Source organism: Urocitellus parryii, chromosome 8 (genome assembly GCF_045843805.1).
Source record: "Urocitellus parryii isolate mUroPar1 chromosome 8, mUroPar1.hap1, whole genome shotgun sequence".
In the NCBI taxonomy this organism is placed as follows: Eukaryota; Metazoa; Chordata; class Mammalia; order Rodentia; family Sciuridae; genus Urocitellus; species Urocitellus parryii.
In genome coordinates, this window is record NC_135538.1 from 64305993 (window position 1) to 64328439 (window position 22447).

At 32.5% G+C, this 22447-nt stretch overlaps 1 protein-coding gene across 1 annotated transcript in view; it reads right to left on the reverse strand.

Annotated features, from left to right (window-relative positions):
* The window catches only part of Ufl1 (UFM1 specific ligase 1), a 31595-nt gene extending 12105 nt beyond the window's left edge, over nucleotides 1-19490 (reverse strand). Inside the window, exons 1-10 of the mRNA XM_026392762.2 lie at nucleotides 19339-19490; nucleotides 17988-18133; nucleotides 16890-16918; nucleotides 15947-16044; nucleotides 15134-15248; nucleotides 12125-12255; nucleotides 6797-6855; nucleotides 3855-4001; nucleotides 2569-2744; nucleotides 1190-1369 (exon numbers count right to left, since the gene is read on the reverse strand). Coding sequence (XP_026248547.2) covers nucleotides 1190-1369; nucleotides 2569-2744; nucleotides 3855-4001; nucleotides 6797-6855; nucleotides 12125-12255; nucleotides 15134-15248; nucleotides 15947-16044; nucleotides 16890-16918; nucleotides 17988-18133; nucleotides 19339-19415 — 1158 coding nt within the window. The 5' untranslated portion in view covers nucleotides 19416-19490. The remainder of the gene's footprint in view (nucleotides 1-1189; nucleotides 1370-2568; nucleotides 2745-3854; nucleotides 4002-6796; nucleotides 6856-12124; nucleotides 12256-15133; nucleotides 15249-15946; nucleotides 16045-16889; nucleotides 16919-17987; nucleotides 18134-19338) is intronic.
* Between the last annotated feature and the right edge of the window lie 2957 nt (nucleotides 19491-22447).

The following is a 22447-nucleotide window of genomic DNA, read 5'->3' on the forward strand; positions in this document are numbered from 1 at the left end:
ATTTTCATGGTAAAAATGCTATAATTTCCTCTTTGGTGTTCTAAAGAAAAATGCTTACAATGTTTACAGTTCACGTAATACAAATGCCTTTCTCTGAACCATTTTTTTGTGGTTAGACAGAATACTAAAAAAATGATAATAATGTTTTAATTTTAGTTAATAATCATAGATAAAAATAATAATTTAATAAACTACAACAGAAATTTATATGTATCCCTTTATTTATATTTATCCTTAATATAGTAGGCATCATCATCTTTTCTTTGAAGATAAGGAAATTGGAAGTCTACTTGTCCAAAGTAATATATAGAATAAACATTTTTAAACTTAGGTTTCCTAATATTAAAGAGCTTAAAAGGAGTATAGAAAAATACAGATTACATATTTATTAAGCGTACATTAATTTATTAGCAGTTTAAAATACAGGACTTGTTTTATCTACTCAAGCAAACTTTATAAAGAGTTGGTGTTGTTAATTAGAAATATGAATTCAATAGTCATTAAGACAGACCTAAAATTGCCTCTTCTTCAAAATACTTTGATAGCAGTTGCTCTGAAACACTAATCAATTTTGACAGAAAGTTTCTATTCTCAGCTAGTTACCTGTTTATATACTCTGGCTACGTAAAATTAACAAGGATATGATAGATTTAAAAAATACATTTATTGCCCAGCATGGTGGTGCATGCCTGTAATCCCCATGGCTCAGAAGGCTGAGACAGGAGGCTCATTGAGTTCAAAGCCAGCCTCAGCAAAAGCAGGCTCAGTGAAACCGTTTCTAAATAAAATACAAAATAGGGCTGGGGATGTGGTTCAGTGGTTGAGTACCCCTGAGTTCAACTGCTGGTACTACCCCCACCCCCCAAAAAACCCAACATATATATATTTTGTGTGTGTACAGTACGAATACACTATACTTTTACATATCCACAGATATGTATAATTTATGTGATTTTAATTTGTAAAATTATTTTTCCAAGTTCTAATATATATTCTGATGAAACTAAAGAAAAATAAATATTAATCTGTGAGAGGAAATAAAAAAAATGATCTATTAAGGGAAAATGATGTATAATTCAAAGTGTTCATTTTTGGGTAGACTGTTTATCTGATTTTTCAAAAGACATGACAGATGATTCTAATGTGAAAATACTGTTTAGAGAGACCAATGAAAGGAAACATGGTATACCTTTTCAGCTTTCTGGTGCATCAATTCACTGAATAACTCTGTACAGTCATTTATAAATTTTTCACTGACCACAACAGTGTCACTAAAGATTATAGCTGAAGCCTGTTTACTGAATGCTCTCATCACCTGCTGAAGCAATATGGCAGAATCTTCAACTGATAAAGAACTGGGAAGCAGAGGCTGGAATTACAAACAAAATAAATATGGAATGAAAATGCAATATAATATAGATAAACCATTTGTTCCATATATTATGTATATGTAAATATATATATATATATATTATATACACATTACAGTATGTATATGTTCTATCTGTATATATCATACATATAATTTTAATTTATTATATATATTATTATAACATATACCCATATATTATGTATACACACATAATATATACACACTCTTTCTAGGTGGTTTCATAAAGTCCAGTGACTTTAGGAACAATATTTATACTGATAACTTCCCAAAATTATATTTCTGGTTTCATTACCACTTGGAGCTCTGGAATTATATATCTTACTTCCTACATCATTTCCTCACTTGTATGCCTAATAGACGTTTCAATAATGGTTCAAAACACCAAAACTTACAAGTCACACTCAGCTTCCCTCTCTTAAAAATCCACAAAATATATGTCCTCTTAGCTTTTTCTACTATCTGAAATTGTCATTTTGATTAAACTTTCACCAATAAAAGTGTCCCTCCTGACAGCAGAAAAGTTGTTTGGCTGCCATACACACAACAAGTAGAATGATGCCTTGCATACAGAAAGTATTTCATAAATTTTGTTGCATGAATGGAAAATCTTGGGAACTTTCATATTCCAAATGGAATTCTGCTTTATAAAGAGGTTCTGATTCCTAACTTGAAAATAAAGAATTGGCCTCTTATTTATCTTTACATATATGTATCCTTTTAGCATAATGAAGGGTAGGTCAACATTGAACACTGAAGTAAAACACTATCAATGCCAGAGGCAGCTTATGTTAACATATTAGCAGAGATTAACAGATAAATAAATAAATGCTACACAGTGCCTGATGACAGTGGTTGTTTAAGTGCATGAATAAGATGTGAAAAATCTCTTTGATTTCTGTATCAGAATTGATATGAGTGTTACATTATTTACTTGTTTGTTTTGAGATTCATAGAACTCTGGATATTGATTGTGGACATGTAAAAGGATATTCTTTATTTTAATGGTTAGAAATACTTAAAGCTTAAAATAATTAAAATCATTTTTGTTGTAATAATGACTAATAAAATTGACCTTTAAAGCCAAGACTACCTTTATATATCCTAATTTTTAAAATGGCTATCTACTAGTGAAACATGTGTTCTTGGGTAAGGAAAAATAAAACAATAAAACATACTGAAATATCAACCCATGTTCCAGAGCTGATGGCTTCCTCTACTGATGCTTCCACCTGATCCACAAGTCCTTGACCAACACAAGCTGCTTTCAAAAACAAGAGTTGTGTAGTCTTATATCTTTTCTTTATGTAGCTTACAGCATCTGGGATTCCAAGTCTGGACAAGGCATCAAATTCTAGAAATATATAACAAAATTGGAAAGAACTGGAAATATATAACAAAGTTGGAAATCATTTACACCTTTTAGAAATCTTACAAAACGTTCCACCAATATCTATTCTTCAATCACAAAGGTACTGCATTCTACTATTTTTTAGGAATAAAGCAGAAAAGAATTGCACCTTATTTCCTGGTTTTCTTGCCTTATGAAAATTTTAAAACTAAAGATATGTGTACAAAAAGTGGTTTGAGTATCTTCCTGAATATCAGCTATGTCAACCCCTCTCTAATTGAAGGACCAAAGGAAGACATGAGGACTTCACAGCAATGTGATCAAAAATGGGAGCAAAGGAGAAGGTATGATTTAAATGATGAAACAAAAACTGGAATTAATTTTGCTTAATATATTTAAGGAATGGAATCTATTTTTCAAAATGTATCACCAGACAACTTAGGACAAAGTAGTTCTTCAGTCTAATTTAAGTTAGAAAAAGATTTAAAATAAAAATATACTTAAATATACAGACATTCTAGTTATTGAAGATTATCTACCTTCCTCACCACACAATCCCTACTCCAGATAATCACACTTAGGAAAACTAGATATAACAAAGTTCTAATTCAGTTCTGTGGTTGAAGAAGGTAAAAAGTTTGTCATAGGAAGTCGAGTAAGCATAAATGAAGTCCATTATCCTAGGATATATTTAAACTGTTCATTATAGGTTTATTATTGAGAAATAATCTGTTATGTGGTTTGATTTGGGTTATAAAGCTGTTTTTTTAACGATATGATAGCAGAACCTGAGAAACAAAACTAAGAGTAACTTTGATGTTTCTGAAGTACTATATAACTGATACAAATGAACATTGTAAAGTGGACAGTCAATAAATATTTCTAAGATGCTGTAACAAAAAAACTGGACAGCTTCAGAGAATGTAAGATATAGTATAATTACTTTTATGAATTTGAAATATTTGAAGTTTTGTGTCATCAATATACCTAGAAGCTCAATAACAGTCAACAATAGCAAAGTACATATTAACTCCAGAGTTAGTATAAATACCCTCCAGAAATGTTTTAGCATTAGAAAAAAATTTTAGGTTTAAAGAAAATTTAAAAAGTTACCTAGATAACCATTCTGCCTGAAAAAAGAATCCACCCAAGTACTCTGTGTCCTGGAGTAGATGTCAGGGACAAACACAGCTTTGTCCTGTCTCCCACCAATTACAGTGCCTCGTAACCGTCCATTATTAACAAGTTCCTCGAGCACAGCTTAAAACAAACACATACAAATACAAATAAATCAGAACAGGTAAAATCTTAAAAATAGTAAAAAAAAAAAACACTTTATCATTTCACAGTTAAACTATTTTTACCCTTTTAAAAACCAATTTAAAAGGTAAATAACAATATATTATACTTTAAATAAATAAAACTTTCCTGCCACTTACAGTAATACTCAGGTTGTAAATATAGGAAATTTTTGGTAACTAATATTAACATATTGAACTTTTTTTTTATTTATTTAAAGAAAAAACTAACATGCCATTATTTATTTCATGATTTGTTTTAAAGTGAATGATCACTTTGAAAATAGATAATATTCAATTCCTAAGTTAGCTAGTTTAATTTCCTGATATTTAGAAAAATCAAGATAATTGGAACATATTAGAACAGCAGTATGAAATAAAGTTATAAAAATTTTAAATTAGTTATTACATTTACACTGTTTAAACAGAAAAACATTTCAACTATACATAAAAGAGAAGTAAGCATGCGTAACAGGATGGATCTTGGAGTCAGACTTCCAAAGGCTAAACTTCAACTCTGACACCTACTAGCTTATAACTTAATTTTCTTCTCTGTGAAATGGAACAATAACAATATCTGTCTCATAGGCCTGTAGTATTCTGCTTGAAACACTAGCTGGTCTATAGTAAGCAGTCAATATATATTAACTAAGTATCTTTACTACCACTACTGCCATCATAAGACTGAGAGCAGTTTGAAAAAATGCATAGTGCTGCAATTAATACAAACTTATGCTTTTTATTTAAACAAGAAAATTTAACTAAATGTTTTGTTATTTTAACCATTAAAATCCTCTAAAAAAGATAGAAGAAGGCAGAAAGGAGCCATTTATAAATGAATTAGCCAGCTAATTAAAAGATGTCTGGCACAAAGGCTTATAAAAAATTATTGCCTTTAATATAAAAAAATTACCAACCTAGATTCCCTTCAATAGATGAATGAATTAAAAAAATGTGGCATTTATACACAACGGGATATTACTCAGCACTAAAAAATAACAAGATCATGGTATTTGCAGGGAAATGAATGGCATTAGAGCAGATTATGCTAAGTGAAGTTGGTCAGTCCCTAAAAAACAAATGCCGAAAGTCTTCTCTGATATAAGGGGAGTGACTCAAATGGGACAGGAAGGAAGAGCATGAGAAGAAGATTACCACTAAATAGGGAAGAGAGGTGGGAGGGAAAAGGAGGGAGAAGGGGAATTGCACTGGAAGATGGAAGGAGACCCTCATCGTTATACAGAATACAACAGTATGATGTTGTGAGGAGGAAAAAAAAAAAAAAAGAATTGTGTCACATTAGATTGGGTAGAGAGAAGTGATGGGAGGGGAGGGGAGAGGTAAGGGGGATAGGAAGGGCAGCAGAATAAAATAGACATTATTATTGTTGTATGTATATAGGGGTGACTGTATGACCAATGTGATTCTGCAACCTGTACACTCAGAAAAATGAGAAATTATACCCCATTTGATTCAAATGTATGAATTGTCAAGATCATTATACTGTCATGTGTAACTAATAAAAAATTTACATAGGAATTTCAGAATTTCAATGATATCAAAAAAGTCCAGAGTTCTCAGGAGACCACAAAACATGATTTTCAATTTAGTGTGACTATACAAAAATCTATTCGAAATTCTGACCAAAGTTCTCAAGTTATCAATTAGTACTCGAAAAACTTAACATTATAGTGAAATTATGTCAAGCTTCTATTACATAGCTTCCAATTAGTTTAATTTAAAATGTCTTAAACAAAAAATTCAAATTTAAAATTCATATTCTGAAAAATACAGTGAAAATTTTTAATTCAATACTTGAATATCTTTTCCATTCATTTTAGATTTTCATATTTGCACAGATATCATCTGAATTGAAAGATTGTCACTGCTTTTAAAAAGTATTCTAGCCAATCGTAAAAACACCTCAAAAATGCATAAGAGTGTCACACACACACAAACAAAACAGACAACAGACCAAGATTAATTGGGAGATACTGTTGTTTGAATGCTAAAAATTTAGCCATATTTTTATTGCTATAAACTCTGCAAAAATTTTGTTAGAGAAACCCTATTTACTTTTATATTTAAAAATATGAAAAACCATAGGAAACAAAAATTATTCTCAATCCTACAATTTTAAATCTCTATATACAGTAGTCTGTATACATGTATATTTTCATTCATATATAAATTTTCATTCCAATTCTCTAGTATTATCCAATACTAAATGTCTGGTAGATATAAAGATCAACACATATATGGAAACCGTTATATGAAAACCTTTTCAAACCATGAAATATTTTAGTAATATTGCTTTAAGATTAAAAAATCAATATTATTAAGTTTTATATTAACAGTATATTCAGCAGCTATGGTGTGGATGCTGAATGTCTACCAAAGGTACATCTGTGGAGCAATTGGGAGATGGTGAAGCCTTAGGAAGTGGGGCCTAGTGGAAGGTGGTTAGGCCACTGGGATGGACCTTGAAGTGACTGTGGGATCCTGCTTCTTCCTCTTTTTTGGTTCCTTGGCTCCTGATGTAAAAGGTTTTGCTATGCCACAGGCTCCCTGTAGTTGTCATCTGACATGTTATCAGAAGCTCAAAGCAATAAATCTACCTGATATTGAACTGGAATATCCAAAACTATGAGCCAAAGTAAAGCTCTTCTCTTTATGTTAATTATTTCAGGTATTTTGTTATATTGATGGAAAGCTGACTACTACCACCAACTAACTTATAATTTAAACAAAACTCACAGTACAGAAGCTGCTCCTGAAATCCATATTTTGAAATCAAAGAATTCACTGCTGTAGGCCTGTAAAGAAATAAAAATAAGAAAATATTAATTATAGAGTTACTTAAGAATTAAAAAATAACTAGGAGAATTGGTGTTTATGAAAAACACCAATTAATTTAAATTTAAAAAGGCAAAAATTATATCACTTTTGAAATTCTTAATCAGAATTATGCAACTGAAATACTAGAGAAATCAATTCACTTTTGTAATCCAAGATTGATTTATGTTCCCATCCCACAAAATGGGAACATGAAGTATGTTCCTTTACTGTATACACTCATCTCTCAGTATCCATGGGGAATTGGTCTAGGACTGTCTCCTATCTATCTAAAATCCACAGATGTTCAAGTTTCATATAAAATGGTGTGGTATTTCCCTATAGCCTATGTATATACTTTTGCATATTTTAAATCATGTTTAGATTATTTATCATACATAACAGAAAGTAAAGGTGGTGCAAATAGTTGTTCTATTGTACTGTTTATGTAGTGATGATGAGGGAGAAAAAAATCTGTATAGGCTTAGTACAGACATACTTTTTTCCTTGAATATTTTCAATCTGTGATTAGTTGAATCCACAGATATAGAACCCATAGATGGGAGGAGCTGACTATATTTGTTTTACTCAATTCTGTGCTGTCCAGGAGGATTTTCCTCATTTGGGAATACTGAAGTGAATGTTATATGACTCCATTTTTGGAGAAAAATGAGATCATATTGTACAGATATGTATTAGAATGATAACTCCTAGTGAATGAATGGGATTCATTTAAAAAAGCTTTTCTTAAGAAAACAAAAACTACAACAAAACACTTATCAGTACTTTCTATAATGACTATGCATTTTTTCTAAGCTGTTTTAATGGGTTATAATGAATACATCATACAATCCACTCAACTTTTAGCATGTAATATATGGCTTTAATTCATGGAATTGTGCAACCACAACTATCCAGTTTTAGAACATCTCCATCATCTAAAAAGTTCTCTGATAGCTGTTTGTAGTTAATTCCTGCTGCTACCTCTAGATCTAGATAAACTTTTTCCTGCTTCTGAAATTTGCCTTTCTAGACATTTAATATGGATAGAATTTTTATCTTCTTTTACTAAGAATGTTGTTAAGGTTCAACTATAATGAAGCATGCCAACAGAAGTCATTCCCTTTTATTGGTGAATAATAGCTATATAGATAGAACACATTTTGCATATATTGTCAGTTGATAGACATCTAAACTGTTTCCAGTTTGGGACTATTATGAATAATGCTTCTATGAACCACACACACTGTTTTTTTAAGTGAAGGAAACTGAACAAAAGGATCTAGACTTTTTATTCAACTACAATTTTTTTTCCTATTTATTTTCAACCAGTATGTCTATTCTTCTGTTAAGGTTAGTCTGTTTTCATTTTTATGAATATAAGTGAAAGATTTTTAAGTAACTCCAACATTTTAATCCCTTAATGTTGATTACTTAGGATGTTGCAAATTTTTTTATGCTACAAACTGAGGAAAGCAGAAATAATTACCTGTTTAAAAATCGGTTTGGTGACTTTTACTAAATTATAATTTTACCAAATTCTTAAGTGGACAAACTTGTTTTAATTTGTTTTATAGCAAATTTTCAGCCAAATTGTCTAGAAACCAAAAGCTAACTAGGTCCAGATGCCCTATGAATTTTGTTCTTCTCTATTTATTTTACAGTAATCAATATAACCTTCTAATGTTTTATTTGTGTGTGTTTTCTGTTGTTTCTACTTAAACACATCCCTACAAGAAGTTGTGGATTCCAGAAAAGACTTTATTTTTAAATTTCTGAGTGCATAACATACTATAGGTGTTTAGTAAATGTTGAATGGAGTTATAGAAAATTCCCAGTTTTAATTTGTTTGATGAAACTGTGAGTTTTTATTTCAATTTGGAGTAGAATGTAGTTTAGCATATCTATGTATCTCATTCTTATCACTAATTGCTTCATGTTTTTTTCTGGATACCTTTAATAATTATAAGCCCATATAAATATTTTCTTTGAAGTTAGGCCAGAAAAAATTGGGTATGTTCTTAATTTTAAGAGGTCATTATGAAGATATGGTGCATATGTGAAATTGTCAGGAAAATCATCTAACAACATCTTTTCAGGATCAGAACTTGTTTTCTTGTATCTACACATACAGAGAACATGTATCTGTACATACAGAGAAACTCAGGGGTACTCTGAAAAAAATAAAAGGTTATCTTGATAAAAATTAAACAACTATAGTATTTTTAGTAAAGGAAAAAATCAATGTACTTTTTAATAGGAAAATATGTTTTTAGTTTTTGTTTCATAATTATATAATAAACACATAGGGTACAACAAAACTGAATTCTCCATTCTTATCAATCAGTTACCCAGTTCCTTTCTCCAGGAACAACTGGCAGCTTCTTATGTTAGTAGGGATCCATGCATGGGCTGTTAGAGCCACAGAGGATAAAGAATATATCCATACATAGGAGGAAGCTGCAGTAGTAATGGGAAATCAGTCACATAAGGGAAATTAAATTAGTAAACATATTAAAGATAACAGATGTTAGGTTTCTCATGGTTGAATGAGGGTATTACAAATATGGGAAAGGAGAAAACTAGAATGAAGCTTATAGAGTTGGACTAGAATTGAAAGAATTAGTATGAATTCATTTTTTTGATATACATGTTTAAAAATACTAAAATATAAGTACATAGAGGGGTAAATACCCATGTGTAAGTATATCCCCTAGCTTGTCTACTGAGATGGCCTGAAAGCAATGTTGAGTAAAGAAGTAATAAGTAATTAAGTGTCCAGATCCTTGGTTGCTAAATATTATATTCTATTAGAAGGAACCAGGGCTGCTTGGAGAAATGGCTGATTCCAGGCTAGGGACAGAGAAATTATGTCTGAAAATGAACTAAAATTTAAAAATCCCTGTGAACCTGAAGCATCTTGTTCCCCAAATTATAGAAATACCCTACCCAGGAATGATGGGGACATGCCAAAATGACACAAAAGTAGCACAAGGAGCCTACCATAAGTTAAATCAGGGCCAATTTGAAAATGTAAATGATAATAGATTAAACTTTAATGAATAAATTAAACCCTGAGTTCATAGTAATTGTAATAAATAGTTTGATGATAAATGGGATAAACTGCATGATTCTAAATGGCCCTTCCCACAAATACTTATTAGTTACAAAGAAAAACCAGTAGCTTTGAAGAATCCAAACAGATATATATCTATAAAATGATTACAATATATTTATTAGTAATTGGAAAACTCTAAATTGCATGCCACCTGACAGAATTCTATTAAAAGAACACAGTGTCATTTCTGTGATATTCCTGCCAAACATGGGTAACTCGAATATCCACACACATAAACTAAACAGCAGACAAGAAAAATTGAAAGTCCTACAAAATAATTGGCCTGTGATCCTCAAAAGTATCAAGTAAGATATTTTCAAACGTCATGAAAATCAAGGAAAAACCAAGTAAGTGTTGCAGATTGAAGGTAACTGAGGAAATAAAATAATTAAATGCAATTTGTGATTTTTTTTTCTATAAAAAATATTTCTGGAGCCATCATTAAACCATGAATGGGATCTGAAGACTAGATGTTAGTATGTGTCAATGTTAATTTAAAAAAATAAAAAGTTTTTTTGGTAGTTATAGATAGACAGAATTATTTGTTTATTTTTAGGTGGTCCGAAGATTAAACCCAGTGCCTCACACATGCTACACAGACGCTCTGCCACTGAACTACAGCCCCAGCCCATTAATGTTAATTTTATATTATAGTTACATAGGATAATGTTCATTTTGTAGGAAAAACATACTATTACACTTGTGGTAACAGAATGTCATTTCAGCAATTTCTTCACACACACACACAAACCTCTTATAAGTTTCAGGTTATTTAATATAAAAAAAAGAGAGAATAAAATTATTCCATTAGATTACAAACTCTCCCTAACCTTTTAGTATTTTGTATCTCTGTGCATTTATGTGCTCAGTACTTATTGATTTGTTAAATGACCAAACAAAAACCCCAAAACATAAAACCAAAAAAACCACAACAGCTATCACTTAAAAAATGTCTGGAGTTAAATATTACTACAAAGTCAGATGTAATCATTGATTTATTTTGCAGTACTGGGGATTCAATCCAGTGTTGCTCTATCACTGAGCTACATCCATATCCTTATTTATCTATTTTTTAATTTTGAAAAAAGGTCTGGCTAAATTGCCCAGGCTGGCCTCAAAGTTGAGATCCTCCTGTGTTAGTCTTCTATAGCCGGGATTACAGGCATGCACCATCATGGGTAGCTTAGATTTAATTATATTGACATCCCTGCTATGTAAGTTGTAGAAGCCAAGGAGGTCAGTTGAGAAGAAAAAGAAGGTAAGAAAGCTGTGAATAAATGCAGACATCAATTTCAAGAAGTTTCACTTTAAGGAAACTTAATAAACAGGATGGAGTGAACTATGGGGTTCAGAGTCTGTTTTAAAATGGGAGAAATTTGGACATTTTAAAGGGACACAAAGCCACTGAAATGAAGCTGATGTCCCAGGAGAGAGGAGATAAGTGAGAACATGTTTTATAAAATCTATAGTTTGTCACATAGATCCAAAATATCATAAATTCTTATTTTAGCAAAGTTAGTCATTTTGAAACTAACGTTGTTATTCATTAGTATAGTAGAAGAGTAGAATGTTAATTATTTTTTTTTTTCTGGTCCTGGGAATTGAACTCAGAGCCTCACACATGCGAGACAAGCATTCTACCATTGAGCTACATCCCAGCCATTAACAAGTTAACTTGGTAAAAAGAGTCCTAAAATTATCTACCCCATCTAAAGCCCAAGTCAGAAGAATGACATTTATGCTTAAAGTCACATGGTTATTATTTGATACAGCTATAAGCCCCAATTCTTCTACCTTTGTTAACTGCATGGTCTTTCCATGATTCCAGGACAACCTTAATATACAGTTCTGCATAGCACTTTTTAAACCACATTCTACAGATGTGCATCTGGGGCTATGATGGAGCAAACAGGAAAAAGAAGGGGATGTTGGTTGGAGAGAATTAGGCTGCATTCTGGAATTTGGTATCCCAACCCCATTTCACAGAAGTTCCCCTTCTATCGATGACCCTCAATGAAATTTTGCTTAAAACAAAACAAAACAAAAACCAACCAAACATTCAGTTGCTCGGAAAAGAAATGTAAACCATATCAAAAAAATGTATAAATCTGCATATTTTAAAACATGCTCACCGAGTAATAGCACTGAATAATCCACGGATGCGTGCTTTATGTCGAGCAATAAAAGCTTCTGTGAAAATTACTCCTCTGTTATCAAGATCAATATGTCCATTGATAATTCTACCTAGTCTGTGAGTTAATGCCTGGGGGTAAAGATTTAAATTTTTATTAATTTGAATAAAATCACACATATACATTTTGTATACTCATGCTTGCTCAAGCATGCTGATGTTGTATGAATGATGATTAAGAAATTTTAACAAGCATGAATTACAAGGTATATAAACTAACATGAAGTTTTAGGATCTAGAAAACTACATTACCACATAGCAGAGCCAAGAAATAAGTCAAATTACTTTTATAATAAAAGGCTTGGTTATTGTATTAGCCATTGTTTATAAAGTGTATTTCTAATATGAAATACAGTGATTGATTAACTCATTTTCTATATATAGGCAGTTTCCAACATAAACACAATATATATGCATTGATATCAGAGAAGACCCTATCTGGAGCTTCAAACACTGAGAAAAATAAGTGTTATGCCAAGATTCTGCAATTTAGGAGAACCTAAGACCTGAAAAAAATGATTTTTTTCTGGTACAAATATTAACAAAAGATTTAAACCTGAATATGATCTGGTTTCTTGGTAATATGTTTTCTAACAGAGAGACTATTTTCCCACAGCTATAATATACCTGGGATCAGATAAGTGTGAAATAAGCTTGGATATAGTTCACATCTCAAAATAAATTAAATCTGTAAGTCAGCTTGGCTGATACTTTTATGATACAAAAAATATTTTCAAACAACTTAATGAACTTTTAGAATGCTGTCTGTGTATTCAGAATAATTAGAACTAAAAAATATTAAGAAACTGCATATTTCTAAGAGGTATTTAGGTGCACAGTTTGGTAAGAATTTGGATCTGGCCTGATATTTTAAAAAGTGTTTTAAAATTAGAATACATAAATTTTAAAAAAGTACAATTTAAAAAAAATATGTTTTTCTGTGATTAACATGTATTTACTCATGTGAAATAGAACTCAGAATCCTGAAATGCTATATAGAAGTTATACTCTATTTATTTTAAATGTAATTTGGGAAGTTGATTCTCTTAATGTGGAGAACAATCCTGTTTGTACTCCAAATTAATTTCATCATAGGGTCTTTCACACCTTCTCGCTGACAGGTCTTTAGCATTACTTCAGCTTGAGCATCAGGAGGGCAGAGCCCACCTCTGTCCAATACATGCAGTGCTGGGCCCCAGAAAATGTTTGGTACATTTTGTAAGTTGAAGTTTCTTATTAAAGTGATGTATACCTAAAATGAGATTTGGCTTTTTCCGTGTTTCAGTATACAAAACTATCATTTATTGAGTAACTCTGTTGTAACAGACATTGCACTTTATAGGTACATCTCATTGAAGCTTATGAAAAAGATATAATTATTCCCATTTTACACATAAGTAACTTGAAGCAAAAAGAGATTAGTTTTTCTAATGTAAAATAAATAAAAAGTGACACTAAAAGGTTTCAAATCAAGCTGTTTAACTCCAAAACATGTACTTTTTACTCTATCAAATGGATTTCCACAATTCTAAAACGTCAAACTACTTAAAAAAAAAAATAAGGAAATAGCATCTGTTTCCAGGTAGCAGTGTTACTATACTATAAATCAAGATATTTGAGTATTAACACAAGTACCTGAAAATAAGATAACAAGTGAGATTTCTTTGTTTTTCTTCCCATCATACTGACAGTTTAAAGAGGAATAATATAGATAACATTGTTTCACCTAATAATAATCAAAATTTGCCTATCCTGATAATGTTGCACACCAGATATAAGAGAGCCCTTCAGTTTATTCCTTTACTTATAGGGCTAGAAAAGGACTTGCCAGGATTGGCATAGAAGTAGCAGGATTAGGAATTTCTCTTCACTACTATAAAAAATGGTCCACACAGGTTATTGAGGATATCCATGCTGATTTGGTATGGACTTTACAAAATCAATTGGATTCCCTGTATTCTGTAGGTTTGCAAAATCATCAGCACCTAGATCTTCTTACTGCAGGACAAGGTAGCCTCAACCTCTTTCTTGGGGAAAAATGTTGCTTCTATGTTAGATAAGACAGGAATAGTAAGGGATAAGAAAGCTAAAGAAACAAGCCGCTAACTTAGCAAACATCTCCTTTTCCCCTGGATGGGAGGGAGGACTCCTGACCTGGATTTGGATCCTATGATCCCTCATTCTCCTGATTATCTTATTTTTCTCCCTTCTTCCATGTTTCATTAATATTTTCCAGAGGTTTCTAAAAGAACATGTCTCTGATCTCCAGGGCCACCATGCTAGAGCCTCTGGAAGATATCTTAGTGATGCCCCTGCTCAGCAGAAAGTAGCCAGATATGATGACATCATCCCAACTCACTATAACTTTTTTAGAGTCTAGAATGAAGGAAATGGAGACTTACTCAGGGAAAAAGGGGAGCTTAGGAATCTGGTCTCTCCTAATCACCCTTATCTGCCCAAATCCCCCTGCCCACCAAAATAAGCCCAGCAAAAGTAACTAACCAACTCCTCCCATGCCCTGCTAAACCCTATAAAACTCAGACCCTGCCGTAGCTCATCATCATTTTCCCCCTTTAAAATGTGCTCCTCCACTGCTTAGTAAAGAATCACTGATCCATTAAAAAAAAAAAAAGATGATATCAAAAGACAGTGGCACTTCTGACACTTATGACAAGAAAATACTTTGCTGAAGAGGCTGTCTTGTGTAATGTAATTTATTTAGCAGCACCCCTTCCTTGCCTTTACCCCCAGATGCCAGGAGTACCCCTTCTAACTTAAAATGTTTGATGGTTTTTCTAAAATGTAACTGGGACATGGAACTGTAGATATCCTGGTTAAAATTTCTATGCAGCTGATAAGAGAAGCATTAAATAAATTCATGCACTAAGTATACTTCTTTGTTTAAAATTCTTTGTTAAAAAGATACATTACACCATTAAGAAAAAAATACCTGTGTCAGAAAGTTTCCAGGAAGGTCATAGGTTTTACACAGTTCTGATATGGTTACCTGACCACTTTCTTGCAATTTATCATTTACTTCTTCTGCTAACCGATCCAAATAGTTGCTAATATTGAAAAAACAAAATGAAAAACAATTAGAAATAATGTTTCTCTTTATTTTCTGAATCTTTTAGGCTTATTTTCTGTTGGAATAAAGTATGTACCAAAAGTAATGAATAATGTATTGGTAAATATTCATTATTCATATTCTAAAATATTTTTTTCTCATCAATGTAACTAAATGAACACAAGGTTAATCAAATGATAAATTTTGGGATTTTTTTCTTATATTGTAAAGTTTGTTATTCTTCATTAATATTTTTGGAATGAATGTGCTTTCAGAATTAATATCATATAGCAAAAATTATAAAAGTTACATTTTGTATTGCTTTTTATTTTCAAAGACAGAGGTTTATAGAAAAGCAGAAGCACAATCAAGGGAGAATGTGGGCTATCCCAAGAGTGAGAAACTATGAGGGTACAACAAAGAATATACATTCAAGGGAGAATTTGCTTGATCTCCAGAAGCTTTGCACTGCTTCAACAGAAACAAAATAAAACAAAACAAAAAGACACAGTTTATAGTATTTGCAACAACATATTCCAAATAATTAAGCATTTACATTTTAAATGCAATGATATTTATAACAAAAATCAGCACTATAAGAGCTGTAAACAAAATGCCTAACTGGCTATAATTGGTCTAAATTTTAACAATATTTTAAAAAGAAAGAAAATAAATGCTCCTAGATAAAGTACTTACTCATCTATCAATTGTCCCAATACTAGCTGGACATGCTTTTCTGATTTAATAATGTCACCAATTCTATTCTCAATATGAATCAGGTCCACATTAATTACCTGGAAAATAAATAGAAATTCTACTAGTATAGTATGTTCTGTTTCTTAAGTTAGTTTGTTTTGGCCGTACTGGGGATTGAACAGGGGTACTCTATTACTTAGCTACATTCCCAGTCCTTTTTTGAGACAAGGTCTTACTAAGTTGCTGAGGCTGGCCTCACATTTAGGATCCTGCTACCTTGCTGGGATTACAGTATGGTGCCACCATGCCTGGCTATTTGTCAGCTTTGAAATTATATATTTAGATATTTTTTAAAAATTACTTGAACAATTTTGAATTTATTTAAAATATTGTTAAAGGCTTCAAATAAAAAATGACTTTTTGCTTACTTATGTTCAGTTCTAAAGAATTCTATTTTTACTTGCTAAAAAATTTAAAATTAATATAATAAACAACAATTTTCAGACAACAGACACCACTTCACACAAGATTGCCTAGCTTCTTATATATAATGTACCTCGTCAACCACATATGTATTTATATTTTGAAAATATATTCTACTTCTTACTATTTCTCCATTACTTCCACATAATAAAGACAATAAATATAAAACTCGTGATTTTTCTCCTGAAATGACATGAACTTTAAATTATATAAAATGTCAGCTACTGAGTTTATTAGGTAAAGAACAAGCAAGTTGACCAAGGAAGAACCTATTAAATCAATTGAATATATCATAATTTATTTGATTTAATGTATCAGTGAGGGGTATGTAACTATTTTTTCACAAACATTATATAAAGTGCGATACCAGTATCAGTCAATGCTTTTAAAGACACTGAACAAATTCACAGGATTAAAAATTAAGAAATCAAGACAAAAATTTTATAAATTTAAAATTTACCTGTTGCAGATCAACAATGTTTACTCGACCTTGAAAGAAAAGACATTCACTTATTTTAAATTATGTCTAAGTACAAATCAGCTAAAAAGTGTACATTCTCATAGATTTAAGTTTTGAACAAAGTTTTTTCCTGAAGGACACAGAATCACAATTAATATCTTTAAATGTAAACCATTTTCTATGTGTTCATAGCTGAAATCAAAGGCAATAATTTGAATTTTTATTACATGAAGCTACATATAAGCATCCACTGATACACAAGTTAACTAGACTTACAGAGGGTACTGAACTCCATTAAGAACTCAGAATTTATCTACCATGACCAAAAAGATATTGACAACTAAATTAATTATTTTTAATAATATTTTTCCCAATTGTTTGAACCTGAAAGGTAGGTTTCTATTTACCAGCAAAAGAAAATTTACTAAATATCCCCAATTATAGGTCATATTTCATTAGCACTATGTAGGGAGATAAAAAACTAAACTAACACCAAGGTTATATTCTGTAAATATCCAATGAAGAGCTGCTTTCATAGTTGCTTGTATTTTAATCAAATTGTGTCCAATTTGCTCAGTAATTTTTCCAAATAAAAGACAAAGAAAAACTGTGTGTGAGTGTTTTATGCTAACCACAATAATAGCATTTCATATAATGTGATGGGTGAAACACTATATAATATTGAGTTACCTAGTTTGTATTACTTACAAAATAAATAATTTAAAAAATATGGTAATATAGCCTTGTTTAGGAATCTCTGATCTTTATAAAATCCTGTTTCAAAAATAATACTGATAACTGGCAGGTAAATACCCTACTTTAGTTCACATAATAAATTAATAAATTACAAAAATAAATAGCCAACGAATTCACATATAATAATAAGAATAGTATTTTGGAAAGTGATATTACTTGAGTTCATTTAGATTATATGATCATGTTCATGTGAACCCAGAAAAAACATTAAGCTTGACTACTAAGTTAACAATTAAGAAGGATGTCCTATAAGCTCCATATAATTTAGCACTTACGATTTAAAGATTTTTTTTTTCTTCCAAAGGTCCAGGAGACAAAATAAAACACTACAAAATTACTTACCGCCTCGGACATGTAGCTCATCTCTCATTTCTTTACTAATTTGGGCTGGAGTAATATATTCCTTTCCATCAAGTGTGTGAACTACTTCTAGTTGTTTCTGAGCAATCAGTTTATTCACAATCTCAATGCAGTTCCGTTCTGACAATCTGAGGGAAAAACAAATTTAAGAGTGAGTAACATACTGGTGTTCCATAAAATTAACACAATGTATGAAAACAGGTTTCTAAAACATGTTTGGGTAGAGTCATTAACTTCTATTATCACAAAATATTTGTATTTCATTAATATAACAATACCAGTATAAAAGTTAAAAAAAACTATTGAATGTAAGCAGATTTTCATATACTTATATCATTTACTTAATATATATATAATTTTACTCAATTTCAAATTTGCTCTCTTTTAGGCCTTCTTTTAATCATCAAATCTAAATAGAAAATTTTGACATGTAATTTAGATAGGAAACACAACTGCCCTACCTTACTTCAATTTTTTGTTTAACCCAAATCTTCTTTTTAAATTAAGTGCATAGTGGCCTCACTGATGTACTTGGTGTGCAGATAGAATCTGGCCTAGCAAAACCATAACACCTACTGTTAGGTACCCACACACTGTGCTCTAGATTTTGTTTTTGCATCTCTCAGTGCTATAAAATACAAAATATAGCATAAAAGGTCTACTGCCTTCAGGACTAGAAGGAATAAAACATCCACAGTAAGAAATACTCCATAGAAAAAGGATTCTATTAGCATTATAAGTATTTTCTATAATATTGAAAAGTAGAGTTAAGGTGTTCCTGACACACATCCCCCAAAGGTTCGTGGGTTTGTAGACAATGTCAGTGGCCTGAAGTCCCTAAAAATGACAGATGACTTCATGGGTCTGTTCTACATCTGTTATGGTAGATAATAAAGGATCACATTTGCAGAGTACTGTATTTGGGGTTAGTCTCGCTTTTCATGCTCATTGTAGGTCAGGAAGTGTGTAACCGGGACGATGCAGAAGTGACTTGGTAAGGGGTGGGCGGGGAGGATTAGAGGGAGACTCTAAACACAGCCCTAAATCAGGAGCTTAGGCCATCGCAGAGAAGGGGCGCGCCACCACCTGGCTGGAGCCAGGAATGGGAGTGGGGCGGGGGAGTGGGGGTTCAGGGCTTCGTAGCAGGCGGGCTTTCCAAAAGACTCCTGGACTCAGAACTGCGATCCAGGCTGGGGCGAAGAAGGGAAGAAGCGAGAATGCTGACGAGGGCTGGAAGGCCCGGGGTCCAGGAACTGGGATCTAAGCTCTAATTCCGCGCGCGTCCACCCAGGGCCTAAATTGGACTCCACAACGAAGAGGGAGAGTGTGGCACCTCTGCGTGGCCTCGGCGAACTGCGCCCGCTGGAAGTCAGCCGCCAACCGCCTGATCTCTTCCCAGGCGTCCGCCATCACGGCCTGAGTCGTGAGACTCGGAGTAACTGCAGACACGTCAGCCCAAACACTACCGGAGGCGAGGCGGCGAGACGGAACGGGCCGCGCGAAGGGACAAGAAACTCCTCCCTCGACACAGATACCAAACGCGCGCTCGCGCGAGCTGGGAACACCCAAAAGAACTGCAGCCCCGCCCACCCGCTGGGCGGCGCTTAGCTTGCCAGGCGCCCGAGGTGCTATGGTTGTGTGAGAGGAAGAACGAATTAGTAAAGCGTTACTTGAGATCTTTGCATTATTACTCATATTTCTGCCTAGTGATAAATAAACCACGTGCTTCGTCTTTCTTCCGTGTGTGTGCGTGTGTGTGTGTGTGTGTGTGTGTGTGTGATTTGGAAGCGGGCAGGGGAAATGTGTTTGTGCCTACAGTCAGCATAACCCTCTTTCTCTATTAACTCTTGAGTAGTCCACTTTGTATAGAGCATCCTGCTGATTTTTACTTGAGCCCAGAATGATTTTTACCTTTTGGGAGACCTGTGGAGGCACAATACTGAAAGTAATCACTGTTTTTTGTTTGCACAAAATGACTGTTTTGCTATCATAAGTTATGTCAGATTGCTTTCATGTATTCTAGAGACTTTCTTATTTCTCTTGAGGGGAAGATTAACTCCATGAAATAATGAAGAAATGTAAACATGAGATAATAAGAGTACATGGCTATGACAACCCCTGAAGATCTACTTTAAGATCAGTAAAGAGTAGATATTTACTCTGGAGTATTTTTCCATTGCCATTCTGCTTTTATACTTCATTTAAAGAAATACATTATCCTTTTTTAATTTGAAGCCCTATTGATACAGTTAGTAAAGTTTTTTCAGTTGCTTTCCTTCCAAGTATATTATGCTGGGTAACTCACATCTAATGCCACAAATACATTTGTCTATCAAATTACTGGCTTCATTTAAAATGTGGAGAACAAGTCATAAAATCTGTTGTTAAGTAGTAAACAATGACACTGTCTGGCAACCTGATGGTGGATCGAAAAGTCAAACACCACAAGTCAAAGGGGTAACTTGGAAGATAGCAGTGCGGTTCCAAGGGCATGAAGCTTCAGAACAAACATAAATAATATTCATAAAACAGATACTGAGCCAGGTGCAGGGGCACACACCTGTAATCCCAGCAGCTCAGGAGACTGAGGCAGAAGATTGCAAGTTCAAAGCCAGCCACAGCAAATTAGACTCTAAGCAATTTAGAGAGACCCTGTGTTAAAATAAAACATAAAAAAAGAATGGGTATATTGCTCAGTGGTTAAGCACCCCTGGGACAATTCCTGGGACAAAACAGAAAAACAAAAGAAAACAAATACTTAGTCTATGTTGGATGTCATGGAATATACTGGTAAATAAGACAGTCTCTCCACAACTAATCATAAATCAAACGAAAGAATTTTAAAACATAAGTAATTAACAATAAAGCAAATTTTCTAACAATATTGAGAGTACAGTGTACTATGGGATCACTAGGTATCCAAACTTCTTGCTTACCACATGAGACTGTCACAAGCAACCCAGAGTCAACTTTCCAGTAGCATCTTCTGCTGATACTGCTACACACCATATATGGAAGATGTGGGTCCAAGACATACCAAGCCTTCTCAGGATTCAGTGTTGTTTCTGGAATGCCTGTATACTTCCTCACCTCCTATTCCTCTCATATTATTTTATAGTATATTCTATGATGTTCCAGATTTTAAAAAATTCGTTAATGAAAACTATTAATTCTCATGGACAATTATTCATATGCTATGTCCCCAAAATTTTTATTAAGATGCTCTACTTACAATGAAATTGTATCATAATTTATTTACTTCTTTATTACATCTTTCAATAGTCTCTGAGCTCCTTATGACAACTGGTACATAGAACCTGCTATATCCTATAAATCTTTGTTATAGGGATAAGTCAGTTTGAGTGTAGCATTATCTATGGTCCTATGGTTATGTTAATATTATTAATATTTACATTTATTCCTTAAGAAATGAAGACCACAGGGGTAATTTGTGGTTATATTTTCTGGGGAGTTGTTTTGACCAATGTGGTAGTCAAAAGTCATGTGAAAAAAAAAAAGTCATGTGAGACTTTAAAACTTAAGTTAATTAAATACTTTGATTAATTAGAATTTCAGTTTCACTAGCTACATTTCAAGTGCTCAATTGTAACATATGGACCATAACCATATTATATAGTAAAGTAAGAAATATAGTATGTGATTAGAATAATGATAAAAATTCCAAGTGGTTATTAAATATGAGATTGGAGATTCCTTGGAAGAATGAGCTTTGTGTCCATTTGGGGAGCAGAGCTTCTATTCCCTACTAAGTTTTCTAACAGCTATCTACAAACCTAGCTTGAATTTTGACATAAGGTGCAATGAACTGATGATGTCTTCAGCTACCCAGAATATATGATTTGTGACATTCTCAGCCTCAATTCAATATTTAATTGATACATACAAACATAAAAATTGCACATAATAATGGTGTACCATGTAATGTTTCAATTATGTAATATTAAATCATGTTAAACATATGTATCTTCTCATTTATTATCTCTTCATGGTTAAAACATTTAATATCCTTTATTTTAGTCTTTTGAGGTATTAAGAACACAGTTGTTATCCATAGGAACCCTATTGTGCAACATAATACCAGAGCTTCTTTCTCCTATTACTTAGTACCCATTGATTAACCTGTTTTCATTCCTGTCCCCCACCTCCTAAACCCAGTCTTTGGTAACCACCATTCTACTCGTGTATGAAATAAACATTTTAGATTCTACCTATGAGTGAGATCATGTAGTACTTGTCTTTTAGTATATGGTTTATTTTATTTAACATAATGACTTCCAGTTCCCTTCACACTGTCAAGAATGACAATATTTTATTCTTTTTTTGTGGCTGAATTAAAAAGAAAGAGGTCCCATTTTATTTATCCATTTCAAAGTTGACACACACTTAGGTTGTTTCTTTATCTTGGTATGCATGAATGGTGA